At 38.8% G+C, this 16,771-nt stretch overlaps 1 protein-coding gene across 1 annotated transcript in view; it reads right to left on the bottom strand.

The window, feature by feature from the left end:
- Positions 1-1,055: 1,055 nt before the first annotated feature.
- Positions 1,056-16,771, bottom strand: part of LOC139761217 (uncharacterized) — a 27,667-nt gene continuing 11,951 nt past the window's right edge. The window contains exons 4-6 of the mRNA XM_071685258.1: positions 15,641-15,820; positions 2,895-2,976; positions 1,056-2,110 (exon numbers count right to left, since the gene is read on the bottom strand). Of these exons, the coding sequence (XP_071541359.1) occupies positions 1,300-2,110; positions 2,895-2,976; positions 15,641-15,820 (1,073 nt within the window). The 3' untranslated portion in view covers positions 1,056-1,299. The remainder of the gene's footprint in view (positions 2,111-2,894; positions 2,977-15,640; positions 15,821-16,771) is intronic.

The following is a 16,771-nucleotide window of genomic DNA, read 5'->3' as shown; positions in this document are numbered from 1 at the left end:
ATAAACATTTGATGATAATCTAATGGTCATAAACGTTTAATAATAGCTAATGGTCATAAACGTTTGATGATAATCTAATGGTCATAAACGTTTAATAATAGCTAATGGTCATAAACATTTGATGATAATCTAATGGTCATAAACGTTTAATAATAGCTAATGGTCATAAACGTTTGATGATAGCTAATGGTCATAAACGTTTAATAATAGCTAATGGTCATAAACGTTTGATGATAGCTAATGTTCATACACGTTTGATGATAGCTAATGGTCATAAACGTTTAATAATAGCTAATGGTCATACACGTTTGATGAGAGCTAATGGTCATATACGTTTGATGATAGCTAATGGTCATAAACGTTTAATAATAGCTAATGGTCATAAACGTTTAATAATAGCTAATGGTCATACACGTTTGATGAGAGCTAATGGTCATATACGTTTGATGATAGCTAATGGTCGTAAACGTTTGATGATAGCTAATGGTCATACACGTTTGATGAGAGCTAATGGTCATAAACGTTTAACGAGAACTAATGGTCATAAACGTTTGATGATAGTAAATGGTCATATCGTTTGATGATAGCTAATAGTCAAAAACGTTTGATGATAGCAAAGGTCATGTACGTTTGATAGCTAATGGTCATATACGTTTGATAGCAAATGGTCATAAAGTTTTGATAGCTAATGGTCATAAACGTTTGACGATAGCTAGAGGTTCAAACGTTTGATGAGAGCTAATGGTAATAAACGTTTGATGAGAGCTAATGGTCACATACAGTTAGTATAATTACATTGTCCTGAAATCAAAAAGTACTTTCATGTGATAATATTCCTATGGACAATTACTTCAAATCAGTATATTTCATTTTTCTTTTCAATTTCTAAATCTGTTTCGTTGGAGAGTCTGCTACTATTTTCTGTTATGATCAAATACCAAGAGAAAATGATTTACTTGTTGATATTTGATGACACAAATATTGATCATCTTCATTTGATTACAAAATACATATCAAAGTATGAAGAAATGCATTACAGGTGAAGGGATCAGATCTGTACATGGCTACAGTGTTTCTCAGGTTATTCTTTTAATATATCCAAACTCGACTCACATTAACATTTCACTAAATGGTAGTAACATATACATTAACAATTTTTTTTTTCGGTGTTCTTATGATGTTACTGTAGGAAAAGTGATTTCATAAACATGGCTTCCTCCATCTCTGTTCATGATGATGTAGACTGAAGTAGAAATGGAGAATTTCCATCTTCTTGCACCAGTTGTATCGAGCATTTGATTACAAGGAGGTGGAGACATCTTCATCCGAGGGAAGTGTGTCACTTGATAAGGTCTTTGACCAAGGCGCTACCGTACGGTGGTGAACGATTGACGGACTAGCGTGTGGTTGGTTTACAGTCGAACTCCCGAAGAGCGAACAAGAGTGTTGAGTTCGTGGGTTTGGGCGCCTCAGATCGGAGGGTACGACGTGGCAGGATGCCCCACTCTTGAAGCTGCCCTCATACCCACTACAGGCAGAGCGACACCTACGTCGGGGACAGCCGAAGGCCTGCTTGAAACTCTGGATGAAATTGGCGTTCATGAAGCAGTAAGTGATGGGATTGCAGCACGACGATACGTACGCTAACAGCTGGACCAAAGAGACGCCAAAGCTACCCAAGGCAGCGTATACCTGGCCGGGGATGTAGAGAGAGAGCAAGTTGACGATGAAGAGTGGAGTCCAACATATGAAGAACTCAGCCACTAAGACGAACAACATCCTAATGACTCGTTTCTTGGCTTGGAGGCTTCGTTCTGTGTGTGACGACCTCAGGAACCCGCTCGGCACGTCGTCTCCTTTCCTCCAGCGCTTTTCCTTCGTGATCCTGCGACCTTTGGACGAAGGATCGTCTTCGCTTCCAAAAGCGGGTCCGTGGGTCTCCACAGACGATGTTAGTCGGGTCTCCACATCGCCATTAGATGGCGTGTCCTCGGAATGCTGTCGGGATTTCTGCCACAGGGACATGGCTGGTGCTTTCCCTCCTTCGGGATAGCGAGAGACACACTGGGGCTTCCCAGCGACACTGCAAGCTGTCGGGATCTTACGGGACCTGAGGGAGTGAGGGAGAGAGAGAGAGGCAGCAGAAGGTTATGGGATGTTCATGAGTAACCTCAGACAACGCTTATAAATTGTCTTTGGAAAAAGACACAGCATTAGTATGTCTATTTCTAATATTAGTCTATTAGAATAAATCTTTTATAGCATTGATGACTAATTGCTTGTTTAGTTTCTAGGGCTGTCAACTGCTGCCAAGATTAAGTTTAGATTAAGTGGTTGTTACGTTTGAATAAGTAGCTTGGTAAGGTGGAATGTTCAGGGCAGATTTGTTAAGGTGGTCGAGATTATGTTAATCTAGATGTTAGGTAGTTAAATTCATCCTAAGTTAGATTAGATTGTTATATCAGATGGTTTACGTTGTATTAGCTTAGGTTACACGATTAAGGATAAGTTGAATGGCTAATCTAGGTTAGGAGGTTAATGAAATTGGGTTAGTTTTTGATCCAATTTAGATCATGTTGCATTAGATGGTCGACTTTAGGCTCTGTTTAGGTATAAGACATGGGAAGGGTTGCTTCAAAACTCATGCTAAAGAGGCCTTTCACGATATTGGATTCCTTCCACAATGCCGAGACGAGGCGATCAACATACCACGTGCCAAACGAGACGAGGTGGGACAATTTGCAAAAAAGCTTTCAGGACAAAATGATCCTAAAAATAGTGAGAGGCAATTTTGTTTTGGATTTGATACAGAGGATGATGTCTTATGATGGTCCGTCTTTCTCTTTCTCTCATATACGAAACGTGGAGTTGAAATGCCATTGTGATAAAGTTACCTGGCTGAGAGTCTGGAGTTCGACGATGAAGGATGTGTATCACTTGTGGAACAGTTTCGGAGATCAGACATACGACTCGATTCTGAGGGGAAGAGATATAAGATATAATTGTGATTTGACATCTTTGAACATATAGTTTGGCTGGTTGTAGCACAGACACGCTTTTACTTCTTGATCAACGTTGTTTATGCATTTGTTAAACTTATGTATTAGCTTCTGCTTTATCTATCTATCTATCTTTAACCTTTTTCACTAGGTACCCAGCTATCATCACAGTTCATGTACGAAAACTTTTGTAATATCTCACGTGTACTCACATATTTTCCCTTCCAGGCTGGGATCTGGGTTTTCTCTTGTTGAGAAAGGTGAAAGCCTACAATCTTGATGCACAGATGGAAGAAGTACAACAACACCAAAAGTGAAACTCCCAAAAATGAAGTAGCAACCAGGAAAAGTAAAGACTAGATCTCTCTTCAAGATAGCCTGAGGCACAGGGAGGTGGCTTTGCTGGTGAGTTGCTTGTACCTACAGTGAACATTAGAGGTGTATCGCCTTTGAATTTATATGCGGGCGGACAACATTCTATTTTGCGATTAACATATATATATATATATATATATATATATATATATATATATATATATATATATATATATATATATATATATTCTTTTTTCTATTTATTATACTTTGTCGCTGTCTCCCGCGTTAGCGAGGTAGCGCAAGGAAACAGACGAAAGAATTGCCTAACCCACCCACACACACATGTATATACATACACGTCCACACATGCACATACACATACCTATACATTTCAACGTTTACATATACATACATACACAGACAAATACATATATACACATGTACATAATTCATACTTGTTGCCTTTATTCATTCCCGTCGCCACCCTGCCGCACATGAAATGACAACCTCCTCCCCCTGCATGCGCGCGAGGTAGCGCTAGGAAAAGACAACAAAGGCCACATTCGTTCACACTCAGTCTCTAGCAGTCACGTATAATGCATCGAAACCACAGCTCCCTTTTGACATCCAGGCTCCACAAAACTTTCCATGGTTTACCCCAGGCGCTTCACATGCCCTGGTTCAATTCATTGACAGCACGTCGACCCCGGTATACCACATTGTTCCAATTCACTCTGTTCCTTACACGCTTTTCACCCTCCTGCATGTTCTGGCCCCGATCGCTCAAAATATTTTTCACTCCATCTTTCCACCTCCAATTTGGTCTCCCACTTCTCCTCGTTCCCTCCACCTCTGACACATATATCCTCTTGGTCAATCTTTCCTCGCTCATCCTTTCCATGTGACCAAACCATTTCAAAACACCCTCTTCTGCTCTCTCAACCACACTCTTTTTATTTCCACACATCTCTCTTACCCTATTATTACTTACTCGATCAAACCACCTCACACCATATATTGTCCTCAAACATCTCATTTCCAACACATCCACTCTCCTCCGCACAACCCTATCTATAGCCCACGCCTCGCAACCATACAACATTGTTGGAACCACTATTCCTTCAAACATACCCATTTTTGCTTTCAGAGATATTGTTCTCACCTTCCACACACTTTTCAACTTGTTAACTTTGATGTTTCCTCACTTTTCACAAAAGTTCCAGTTGATGACCTTTTAGAATATTCATTTGATGTCTTGGATGATATCAATTTACCTGTTTTAAAGTCACTTTTCACGGAACTGATAAAATTGTGTATAAAAGACTGTGTATTTCAATTCAATGGAGAATACTATGCTCAAATATTTGATATGGCAATAGGGTAACCCTCTTTCACCTGTACTAAGTAATCTTTATATGGAATTTTTTGAAACAAAATTTCTAAAGGATATCTTACCTTCTAATGCAATTTGGTTTAGTTATGTAGACGATGTTCTTTGTGTTTGGCCAACAAATGAAAATTTACATACATTTCTCCCCCTACTTAACAATTTAGTACCTTCCATCAAATTTACTGTAGAAAATGAAAATAATGGTATTTTACCATTTCTAGATTGTATGATCCATAGGCAAGGAAACAAGTTTAAATTTAGCATATACAGAAAACCCACCAATGTATGCTCATATATCCATATGAGCTCATCTCAACATGACAGAGTTAAATTATCATCATTTCAATCTATGTTCCTTAGGGCATTACGTATTTGCAGTCCAGAGTATATTGATGATGAGTTTGAGAAGATATATTCTATTGGATCTAAGTTAAAGTACCCTAGATCTTTCATTGATAAATCCATTAAGTTAGCAAAGAAATCATTTTATAGAGTTGAGCCCAAACCTCCCATTGACACCAAGAATCGTTTAGTTCTCCCTTTTAATGATAATTTCACTTTACTTCCCGTGTTGCTTAAATCCTTTAATGTAAATGTTGCCTTCAGCAACAATGATACTATAAAGAATACCTTAATCAGGAATTCACCAAAATATTCTCCTGGGTGTATCTATAGAATGCCATATAGAAATTGTGGTAAGTATTATGTTGGTCAGACTGGTAAGGATCTTTCTGTTAGACTTAAGCAACATAAATATAGTATAAGAACGGGACAAGAATCAAATGTCTTGTTTGATTACGTTAAAAACCATGATCATTGTATTGACTGGAGTAATGCCATCTCAGTTATTAACTTTAACTCTATTACCAATAGAAATATCATTGAATCCTCTATCAATAAGATACACAAAGAATTATGATCTTAATATTAGTGATGGTCTATACAAATTGGATAACTTTATTGTTGATAAAATTTGTAAAATAATAAGTTTATGATATTCTCGTTGTCTGTCTTGGACAATCGCATGTTTGCCAAATGGCGTCCTAGCTACGTCTCTTCGTTGTATATCAACTGACTGTTATATTTCTCTCTTGTGTAGCCCCTGATGATGTGATTATGACACGAAAGTGCACTTGGGAACTTATCGTGTTTCATATTCCTCATGGATTCATAGGAATATACTTGATCACGCGCAAAATTGATCCTTTCCAATATATATATATATATGTATATATATATATATATATATATATATATATATATATATATATATATATATATATATATATATATATATATATATATATGTATATATATATATATATATATATATATATATATATATATATATATATATATATATATATATATACAGGGGAGTAAGAATACTTCCCACGTATTCCCTGCGTGTCGTAGAAGGCGACTAAAATGGGAGGGAGCGGGTGGCTGGAAATCCTCCCCTCTCGTTTCTTTTTTTTTTTTATTTTCCAAAACAAGGAACAGAGAAAGGGGCCAAGTGAGGATATTCCCTCTAAGGCCCAGTCCTCTGTTCTTAACACTACCTCGGTAACGCGGGAATGGCCAATAGTTTGAAAGAAAAAGAAAAATATATATATATCCCTGGGGATAGGGGAGAAAGAATACTTCCCACGCATTCCTCACGTGTCGTAGAAGACGACTAAAGGGGACGGGAGCGGGGAGCCAGAAACCCTCACCTCCTTGTATTTTAACTTTCTAAAATGGGAAACAGGAGTCACGCGGGGAGTGCTCATCCTCCACGAAGGCTCAGATCGGGGTGTCTAAATGTGTGTGAGGAAAGGAACCTGGATGATTTGGCTCTGAGTAAAACGAAGCTCAAGGGTAAAGGGGAAGAGTGGTTTGGGAATGTCTTGGGAGTAAAGTCAGGGGTTAGTGAGAAGACAAGAGCAAGGGAAGGAGTAGCACTACTCCTGAAACAGGAGCTGTGGGAGTATGTGACAGAGTGTGAGAAAGTAAATTCTAGATTGATATGGGTAGAACTGAAAGTTGATGGAGAGAGATGGGTGATTATTGGTACATATGCACCTGGGCATGAGAAGAAAGATCATGAGAGGCAAGTGTTTTGGGAGCAGCTGAATGAGTGTGCTAGCGGTTTTGATGCACTAGACCGGGTTATAGTGATGGGTGATTTGAATGCAAAGGTGAGTAATGTGGCAGTTGAGGGAATAATTGGTATACACGGGTTGTTCAGTGTTGTAAATGGAAATGGTGAAGCGCTTGTAGATTTATGTGCTGAAAAAGGACTTGTGATTGGGAATACCTGGTTTAAAAAGCGAGATATACACAAGTATACGTATGTAAGTAGGAGAGATGGCCAGAGAGCGTTATTGGATTAAGTGTTAATTGATAGGCGCGCGAAAGAGAGACTTTTGGATGTTAATTTGCTGAGAGGTGCAAGTGGAGGGATGTCTGATCATTATCTTGTGGAGGCGAAGGTGAAGATTTGTATGGGTTTTCAGAAAAGGAGAGAGAATGTTGGGGTGAAGAGAGCGGTGAGAGTAAGTGAGCTTGGGAAGGAGACTTGTGTGAGGAAGTACCAGGAGAGACTGAGTACAGAATGGAAAAAGGTGAGAACAAATGAGGTAAGGGGAGTGGGGAAGGAATGGGATGTATTTAGGGAAGCAGTGATGGCTTGAGCAAAAGATGCTTGTGGCATGAGAAGCGTGGGAGGTGAGTTGATTAGAAAGGGTAGTGAGCGGTGGGATGAAGAAGTAAGATTATTAGTGAAAGAGAAGAGAGAGGCATTTGGACGATTTTTGCAGGGAAAAAATGCAAATGAGTGGGAGATGTATAAAAAAAAAGAGGCAAGAAGTCAAGAGAAAGGTGCAAGAGGTGAAAAGAGGGCAAATGAGAGTTGGGGTGAGAGAGTATCATTAAATTTTAGGGAGAATAAAAAGATGTTTTGGAAGGAGGAAAATAAAGTGCGTAAGACAAGTGAGCAAATGGGAACTTCAGTGAAGAGGGCTAATGGGGAGGTGATAACAAGTAGTGGTGATGTGAGAAGGAGATGGAGTGAGTATTTTGAAGGTTTGTTGAATGTGTTTCATGATAGAGTGGCAGATATAGGGTGTTTTGGTCGAAGTGGTGTGCAAAGTGAGAGGGTTAGGGAAAATGATTTGGTAAACAGAGAAGAGGTAGTAAAAGCTTTGCGGAAGATGAAAGCCGGCAAGGCAGCAGGTTTGGATGGTATAGCAGTGGAATTTATTAAAAAAGGGGGTGACTGTATTGTTGACTGGTTGGTAAGGTTATTTAATGTATGTATGACACATGGTGAGGTACCTGAGGATTGGCGGAATGCGTGCATAGTGCCATTGTACAAAGGCAAAGGGGATAAGAGTGAGTGCTCAAATTACAGAGGTATAAGTTTGTTGAGTATTCCTGGTAAATAATATGAGAAGGTGTTGATTGAGAGGGTGAAGGCATGTACAGAGAATCAGATTGGGGAAGAGCAGTGTGGTTTCAGAAGTGGTAGAGGATGTGTGGATCAGGTGTTTGCTTTGAAGAATGTATGTGAGAAATACTTAGAAAAGCAAATGGATTTGTATGTAGCATTTATGGATCTGGAGAAGGCATATGATAGAGTTGATAGAGATGCTCTGTGGAAGGTATTAAGAATATATGGTGTGGGAGGCAAGTTGTTAGAAGCAGTGAAAAGTTTTTATCGAGGATGTAAGGCATGTGCACGTGTAGGAAGAGAGGAAAGTGATTGGTTCTCAGTGAATGTGGGTTTGCGGCAGGGGTGTGTGATGTCTCCATGGTTGTTTGATTTGTTTATGGATGGGGTTGTTAGGGAGGTGAATGCAAGAGTTTGGAAAGAGGGGCAAGTATGCAGTCTGTTGTGGATGAGAGAGCTTGGGAAGTGAGTCAGTTGTTGTTCGCTGATGATACAGCGCTGGTGGCTGATTCATGTGAGAAACTGCAGAAGCTGGTGACTGAGTTTGGTAAAGTGTGTGAAAAAAGAAAGTTAAGAGTAAATGTGAATAAGAGCAAGGTTATTAGGTACAATAGGGTTGAGGGTCAAGTCAATTGGGAGGTAAGCTTGAATGGAGAAAAACTGGAGGAAGTAAAGTGTTTTAGATATCTGGGAGTGGATCTGGCAGCGGATGGAACCATGAAAGCGGAAGTGAATCATAGGGTGGGGAGGGGGTGAAAATTCTGGGAGCCTTGAAGAATGTTTGGAAGTCGAGAACATTATCTCGGAAAGCAAAAATGGGTATGTTTGAGGGAATAGTGGTTCCAACAATGTTGTATGGCTGCGAGGCGTGGGCTATGGATAGAGTAGTGCGCAGGAGGGTGGATGTGCTGGAAATGAGATGTTTGAGGACAATATATGGTGTGAGGTGGTTTGATCGAGTAAGTACTGTAAAGGCAAGAGAGATGTGTGGAAATAAAAAGAGTGTGGTTGAGAGAGCAGAAGAGAGTGTTGTGAAATGGTTTGGTCACATGGAGAGAATGAGTGAGGAAAGATTGACCAAGAGGATATATGTGTCAGGGGTGGAAGGAACGAGGAGAAGTGGGAGACCAAATTGGAGGTGGAAAGATGGAGTGAAAAAGATTTTGAGTGATCGGGGCCTAAACATGCAGGAGGGTAAAAGGCGTGCAAGGAATAGAGTGAATTGGAACTATGTGGTATACCGGGGTCGACGTGCTGTCAATGGATTGAACCAGGGCATGTGAAGCGTCTGGGGTAAACCATGGAAAGTTGTGTGGGGCCTGGATGTGAAAAGCGAGCTGTGGTTTTGGTGCATTATTACATGACAACTAGAGACTGAGTGTGAACGAATGGGGCCTTTGTTGTCTTTTCCTAGCGCTACCTCGCACACATGAGGGGGAGGGCGTTGTTATTCCATGTGTGGCGAGGTGGCGATGGGAATAAATAAAGGCAGACAGTATGAATTATGTACATGTGTATATATGTATATGTCTGTGTGTGTATATATATGTGTACATTGAGATGTATAGGTATGTATATTTGCGTGTGTGGACGTGTATGTATATGGATGTGTATGTGGGTGGGTTGGGCCATTCTTTCGTCTGTTTCCTTGCGCTACCTCGCTAACGCGGGATACAGCGAGAAAGCAAAATAATAATAATAATAATAATAATAATATATATATATATATATATATATATATATATATATATATATATATATATATATATATATATATATATATATATATATATATATATATATATATTTTTTTTTTTTTTTATACTTTGTCGCTGTCTCCAGCGTTTGCGAGGTAGCGCAAGGAAACAGAAGAAAGAAATGGCCCAACCCCCCCCCCCCATACACATGTACATACACACGTCCACACACGCAAATATACATACCTACACAGCTTTTCATGGTTTACCCCAGACGCTTCACATGCCTTGATTCAATCCACTGACAGCACGTCAACCCCTGTATACCACATCGCTCCATTCACTCTATCTTGCCCTCCTTTCACCCTCGGTCAGGCACAAACCACCTCAACCAAATATTGTCCTCAAACATCTCATTTCCAACACATCCACTCTCCTCCGCACAACCCAAATCTATAGCCCACGCCTCGCAACCATACAACATTTTTGGGAAACCCACTATTCCTTCAAACATACCCATTTTTGCTTTCCGAGATATTGTTCTCACCTTCCACACACTTTTCACTTTTAAACTTTGATTTTTCCCTTTCCACTTTTCACAAAAGTTCCATTGATGACCTTTTAGAAAAATTCATTTGATGCCCTGGATGATATCAATTTACCGTTTTAAAGTCAGTTTTCACTGAACTGATAAAATTGTGTAAAAAAGACTGTGCATTTCAATTTAATGGAGAATACTATGCTCAAATATTTGTAGGCAATGGGTAACCCCTTTCACCTGTACTAAGTACTCTTTATATGGAATTTTTGAAAACAAAATTTCTAAAGATATCTTACCTTCTAATGCATTTAGTTTTAGGAAATGTAGATGTTTTTCCCTTTTTTTGTTTGCCAAAAATGAAAATTTACTTTACATTTCTCCCCCTACTTAACAATTTAGTACCTTCCATCAAATTTACTGTAGAAAATGAAAATAATGGTATGTTACCATTTCTAGATTGTATGATCCATGGGCAAGGAAACAATTTTAAAAATTTAGCTATACAGAAAACCCACCAATTTATGCCCCATATATCCATAGACCCATGACAGAGATTTAATTATCAACATTTCAATCTATGTTCCTTAGGCATTACGTATTTGCAGTCCAGAGTATATTTGATGATGATTTGAGAAGATAATTCTATTGGATCTAAGTTAAAGTAACCCGGGATCTTTCATTGATAAATCCCTTAAGTTAGCAAAGAAATCATTTTATAGAGTTGAGCCCAAACCTCCTATTGACACCAAGAATCTTTTAGTTCCCCCTTTTAAGAAAATTTTCACTTTACTTCCAGGTTGCTTAAATCCTTTAATGTAAATGTTCCCTTTCAGCAACAATGATACTAAAAGAATACCTTAATCAGGAATTCACCAAAATATTCTCCTGGGTGTATCTATAGAATGCCATATAGAAATTGTGGTATAGTAAATTTTGTTTGGGCAGACTGGTAAGGATCTTTCGTTTGACTTTAGCAACATAAATATAGTATAAAAACGGGACAAGAATCAAATGTCTTGTTTGATTTCGTAAAAACCATGATCATTTTAAATGACTGGGGTAATGCCATCTCAGTTTTAACTCTAACTCTATACCAATAGAAAAATCATTGAATCCCCTATCAATAAATACACAAGAAATTTTGATTTAATATTAGTGATAGTCTAGCAAATTGGATAACTTTTATTGATGATAAAATTTTTAAAATTATAAGTTTATGATATTCTCGTTGTCTGTCTTGGACAATCGCATGTTACCAAATGGCGGTCTAGCCCACGTCTCTTTGTTGTATATCAACTGACTGTTTTTAAATTTTTCTTGTGTACCCCCTGATGATGTGATTATGACACGAAAGTGGGACTTGGGAACTTATCGTGTTTCATATTCCTCATGGATTCATAGGAATATACTTTATCACGCGCAAAATGATCCTTTCCAATATATATATTATATATAATATATATATATATATATAAAATATATAATATATATATATAATATATATATATATATAAAACAGGGAGTAAGAATACTTTTCCCCCCCCTAATTTCCCCGCGTGTCGTAAAGGCGACTAAAATGGGAGGGAGGGTGGCGGAAATCCTCCCCCCTGTTTCTTTTTTTTTTTTATTTTCCAAAACAAGAACAGAGAAAGGGGCCGAGTGAGGATATTCCCTCTAAGGCCAGTCCTCTGTTCTTAACACTACCTCGGTAACGCGAGAAAGGCCAATAGTTTTAAAGAAAAAAAAAAATATATATATATTCCAGGGGATAGGGGAGAAAGAATACTCCCCCCGCATTCCTCACGTGTCGTAGAAGACACTAAAGGGGACGGGCGGGAGCCAGAAACCCTCCCCTCCTTTTATTTTAACTTTCTAAAATGGGAAACAGGAGTCACCGGGGAGTGCTCCCTCCTCCACGAAGCCAGATCGGGGTGTCTAAATGTGTGTGAGAAAGGAACCTGATGATTTGGCTCTGAGTAAAACGAAGCTCAAGGGTAAAGGGGAAAGTGGTTTGGGAATGTCTTGGGAGTAAAGTCAGGGGGTTTGTGAGAAGACAAGAGCAAGGAAAGATTGCACTACTCCCGAAACAGGAGCTGTGGGAGTATGTGACAGAGTGGGGAGAAAAAAATTCTAGATTGAATGGGTAGAACGGGAAAATTTGAGGAGAGAGATGGGTGATTATTGGAAAATAAGCCCCGGGGATGAGAAGAAAGATCATGAGAGGCAAGTGTTTTGGGAGCAGCTGAATGAGTGTGCTAGCGGTTTTGAGCACTAGACCGGGTTATAGTGATGGGTGATTTGAATGCAAAGGTGAGTAATGTGGCAGTTGAGGGAATAATAGGATACACGGGTTGTTCAGTGTTGTTTAAAAAAATGGTGAAGCGCTTGTAGATTTATGTGCTGAAAAAGGACTTGTGATTGGGAATACCTGGTTTAAAAAGCGAGATATACACCCAAATATACGTATGTAAGTAGGAGAGATGGCCAGAGAGCGTTATTGGATTAAGTGTTTTAAAAGATAGGCGCGCGAAAAAAGAGCTTTTGGGTGTTAAATTTTCTGAGAGGGGCAAGTGGGGATGTTCGAACATTATCTTGTGGAGGGAAGGTGAAGATTTGTATGGTTTTCAGAAAAGGGGAAAAAATGTTGGGTTTAAGAGAGCGGTAAGTAAGTGAGGGTTGGGGAAGGAACTTGTGTGAGGGAAATACCAGGAAGAGAGTACAGAATGAAAAAGGTGAGAACAAATGAGGTAAGGGAGTGGGGAAGGGAAAGGGTGTATTTAGGGAACAAGTGATGGCTTGATTCATCCACTGACAGCACGTCAACCCTGTATACCACATCGCTCCAATTCACTCTATTCCTTGCCCTCCTTTCACCCTCCTGCATGTTCAGGCCCCGATCACACAAAATCTTTTTCACTCCATCTTTCCACCTCCAATTTGGTCTTCCTCTTCTCCTCGTTCCCTCCACCTCCGACACATATATCCTCTTGGTCAATCTTTCCTCATTCATTCTCTCCATGTGCCCAAACCATTTCAAAACACCCTCTTCTGCTCTCTCAACCACTCTCTTTTTATTTCCACACATCTCTCTTACCCTTACGTTACTTACTCGATCAAACCACCTCACACCACACATTGTCCTCAAACATCTCATTTCCAGCACATCCATCCTCCTGCGCACAACTCTATCCATAGCCCACGCCTCGCAACCATACAACATTGTTGGAACCACTATTCCTTCAAACATACCCATTTTTGCTTTCCGAGATAATGTTCTCGACTTCCACACATTCTTCAAGGCTCCCAAAATTTTCGCCCCCTCCCCCACCCTATGATCCACTTCCGCTTCCATGGTTCCATCCGCTGCCAGATCCACTCCCAGATATCTAAAACACTTCACTTCCTCCAGTTTTTCTCCATTCAAACTCACCTCCCAATTGACTTGACCCTCAACCCTACTGTACCTAATAACCTTGCTCTTATTCACATTTACTCTTAACTTTCTTCTTCCACACACTTTACCAAACTCAGTCACCAGCTTCTGCAGTTTTTCATATATATATATATATATATATATATATATATATATATATATATATATATATATATATATATATATATATATTTTTTTTTTTTCAAACCATTCGCCATTTCCCGCGATAGCGAGGTAGCGTTAAGAACAGAGGACTGGGCCTTTGAGGGAATATCCTCACCTGGCCCTCTTCTCTGTTCCCTCTTTTGGAAAATTAAAATATATATATATATATATATATATATATATATATATATATATATATATATATATATATATATATATATATATATATATATATATATATATATATGATACATGGTCTTTGAGCACTGGGTACATGGCGAAAGAAGACGATATACTTGAAAGAAACTCCTGTATACATCTTTCTCTTTAATGACTCTTCATTGATCATTATCAGCTTCTGGTGCGTCAAAGGTTCATCCACAATGAATAAAGCCTTGAATACCAATGAGTAGATGTAATAAAGGATCGAATGAGTCTCATCCTTCTCAGATCCACCAGTAGTCATCACCGTACCCCCACACACACACCCCACCCACCACATCATCAACACATCCAACATTCGTTATCAACACACACGCCAGAAATTGCAGGCAACGCAATGTTCGGGTGAACTACGTTCCAAAGCAGAATAGGCAGAGGTCATTACCTCTGCTGGGAAAAAGCCCGGGAACGATTATCACAATCAAATTACATGTAAAATAGAACACTTACATACCATAAGTTGTCCTGAATAACAAACATTTCCAGGATGATTCTTGCTTTATGGAAATATATTTTCTCTCTTATTAAACCCCCAGACTTGAAGCACTCGTAGAGGAAAGAGAAATGTATAGTTTCTATTGGTAAAATTAGAAAAAAAATAGATTTCTGGCAGAGAGATATATATGTGTGAATTGTAATTCTGATTATTATTTTTATTTTGATATCTTTATCTGAAAGATACTTTTGGGAGTTTATCAGCTTCTGTATTGTATCTTTGAGCAGATGATTTTCTTATATAGGTTCGGTAAAACGCTATCAGCTGGCTATGTGCGTCTGTTCGGAAATAACCGGTATAGACCCCGTTGCTCACCATTGTGAGACGAAGGGTATTCGAGTACTTAGTATTTCGAATAGTTGTTTCCTATTATACAGTCCCATAGCCTAGCAGTTAGCATGCCTGCCTCTTGCACAAGGGTCCCGGATTCGATCCTGGCTGTTGGAGGTTTGTATGTTCTATGAAGGTGCGCGTTCATATGCACTTTATTCGTATATATATATATATATATATATATATATATATATATATATATATATATATATATATATATATATATATATATATATATATGTATATATATATATATATATATATATATATATATATATATATATATATATATATATATATATATATATATATATATATATATATATATATATATATTGTAAAAAATTGCAGATAGCACTATGTCCTCAGTAAATCTGTAGCTAAACAAATCTGATTCTTTTTAATTACGACTATTCAAATAATAGATAAACGTGTATAGGTTAAAATTCAAATTGGAAATCCATAGAAGGTATTCTAAACTTGACAACTGTTGGATTGAACTTGACATACACAGCCAACCAACCAACCTTTTCCAAAATGACTTCTTGTATTTACAAACGTCATTCAGTACGTGACCTCAGGATTCCTATATATGTATACATATACCATTTACCTAGCTGGGCCATAAGTCCTGTGCGATGTATTTTGGCCCCGAGCCACAGCGTCCTGATGACCCTTAGGTAAGCTGCTGCCATCACCAACAAGGGCACCAACAGCAGCGTCGCCGTCAAGAGAATGGTGAAGATCCTCTCCAACAACAGGCTAGGCCACATCTCCCGACACTTACGTCGACCTGGGACAAGATAAGATGGTGTTACATGACCCAATATTATTGCTGTTGCTGGTGGTGGAAGAGAAGACAGGGTTGAGGGTCACTTCGCTCATACCAAGACTCAAACATAAAGACAAAAGATACAGAAAAATATAAGGAACACAGACGAATCAACCACACGTAAACTGAACACTAAAAGGTAGGGAGGAACACCTTATAACTTGTGTATACAGAGTTTGATCCACTAAATTCGTTATCGTTAAAGTTTTAAGACAGTGATGAACGAGAGAGTTGTGATATCCTACGGGCAAGTTGGGTGAAACGAAGTTAAGATACAGATTATCTGTACAGATGGACGCCTTTCTGTACAGATGGGGAGAGCAGGGCGCCTTTCTGTACAGATCTCATGGAACACCACCATGATCTCATGAATGGAACACCACCATGACCTCATGAATGGACACCACCATGATCTCATGAATGGAACACCACCATGATCTCATGAATGGAACACCACCATGATCTCATGAATGGAACACCATGATCTCATGAATGGAACACTACCATGATCTCATGAATGGAACACTACCATGATCTCATGAATGGAACACCACCATGATCTCATGAATGGAATACCATGATCTCATGAATGGAACACCACCATGATCTCATGAATGGAACACCATGATCTCATGAATGGAACACCACCATGATCTCATGAATGGAACACCATGATCTCATGAATGGAACACTACCATGATCTCATGAATGGAACACTACCATGATCTCATGAATGGAACACCATGATCTCATGAATGGAATACCATGATCTCATGAATGGAACACTACCATGATCTCATGAATGGAACACCACCATGATCTCATAAATGGAACACCATGATCTCATGAATGGAACACCACCATGATCTCATGATTGGAATACCATGATATCATGAATGGAACACCACCATG

This window comes from Panulirus ornatus, chromosome 39, assembly GCF_036320965.1.
Source record: "Panulirus ornatus isolate Po-2019 chromosome 39, ASM3632096v1, whole genome shotgun sequence".
NCBI lineage: Eukaryota > Metazoa > Arthropoda > Malacostraca > Decapoda > Palinuridae > Panulirus > Panulirus ornatus.
The sequence above is the reverse complement of the archived record's forward strand: the minus strand, read 5'-3'. Positions and strand labels throughout refer to the sequence as shown.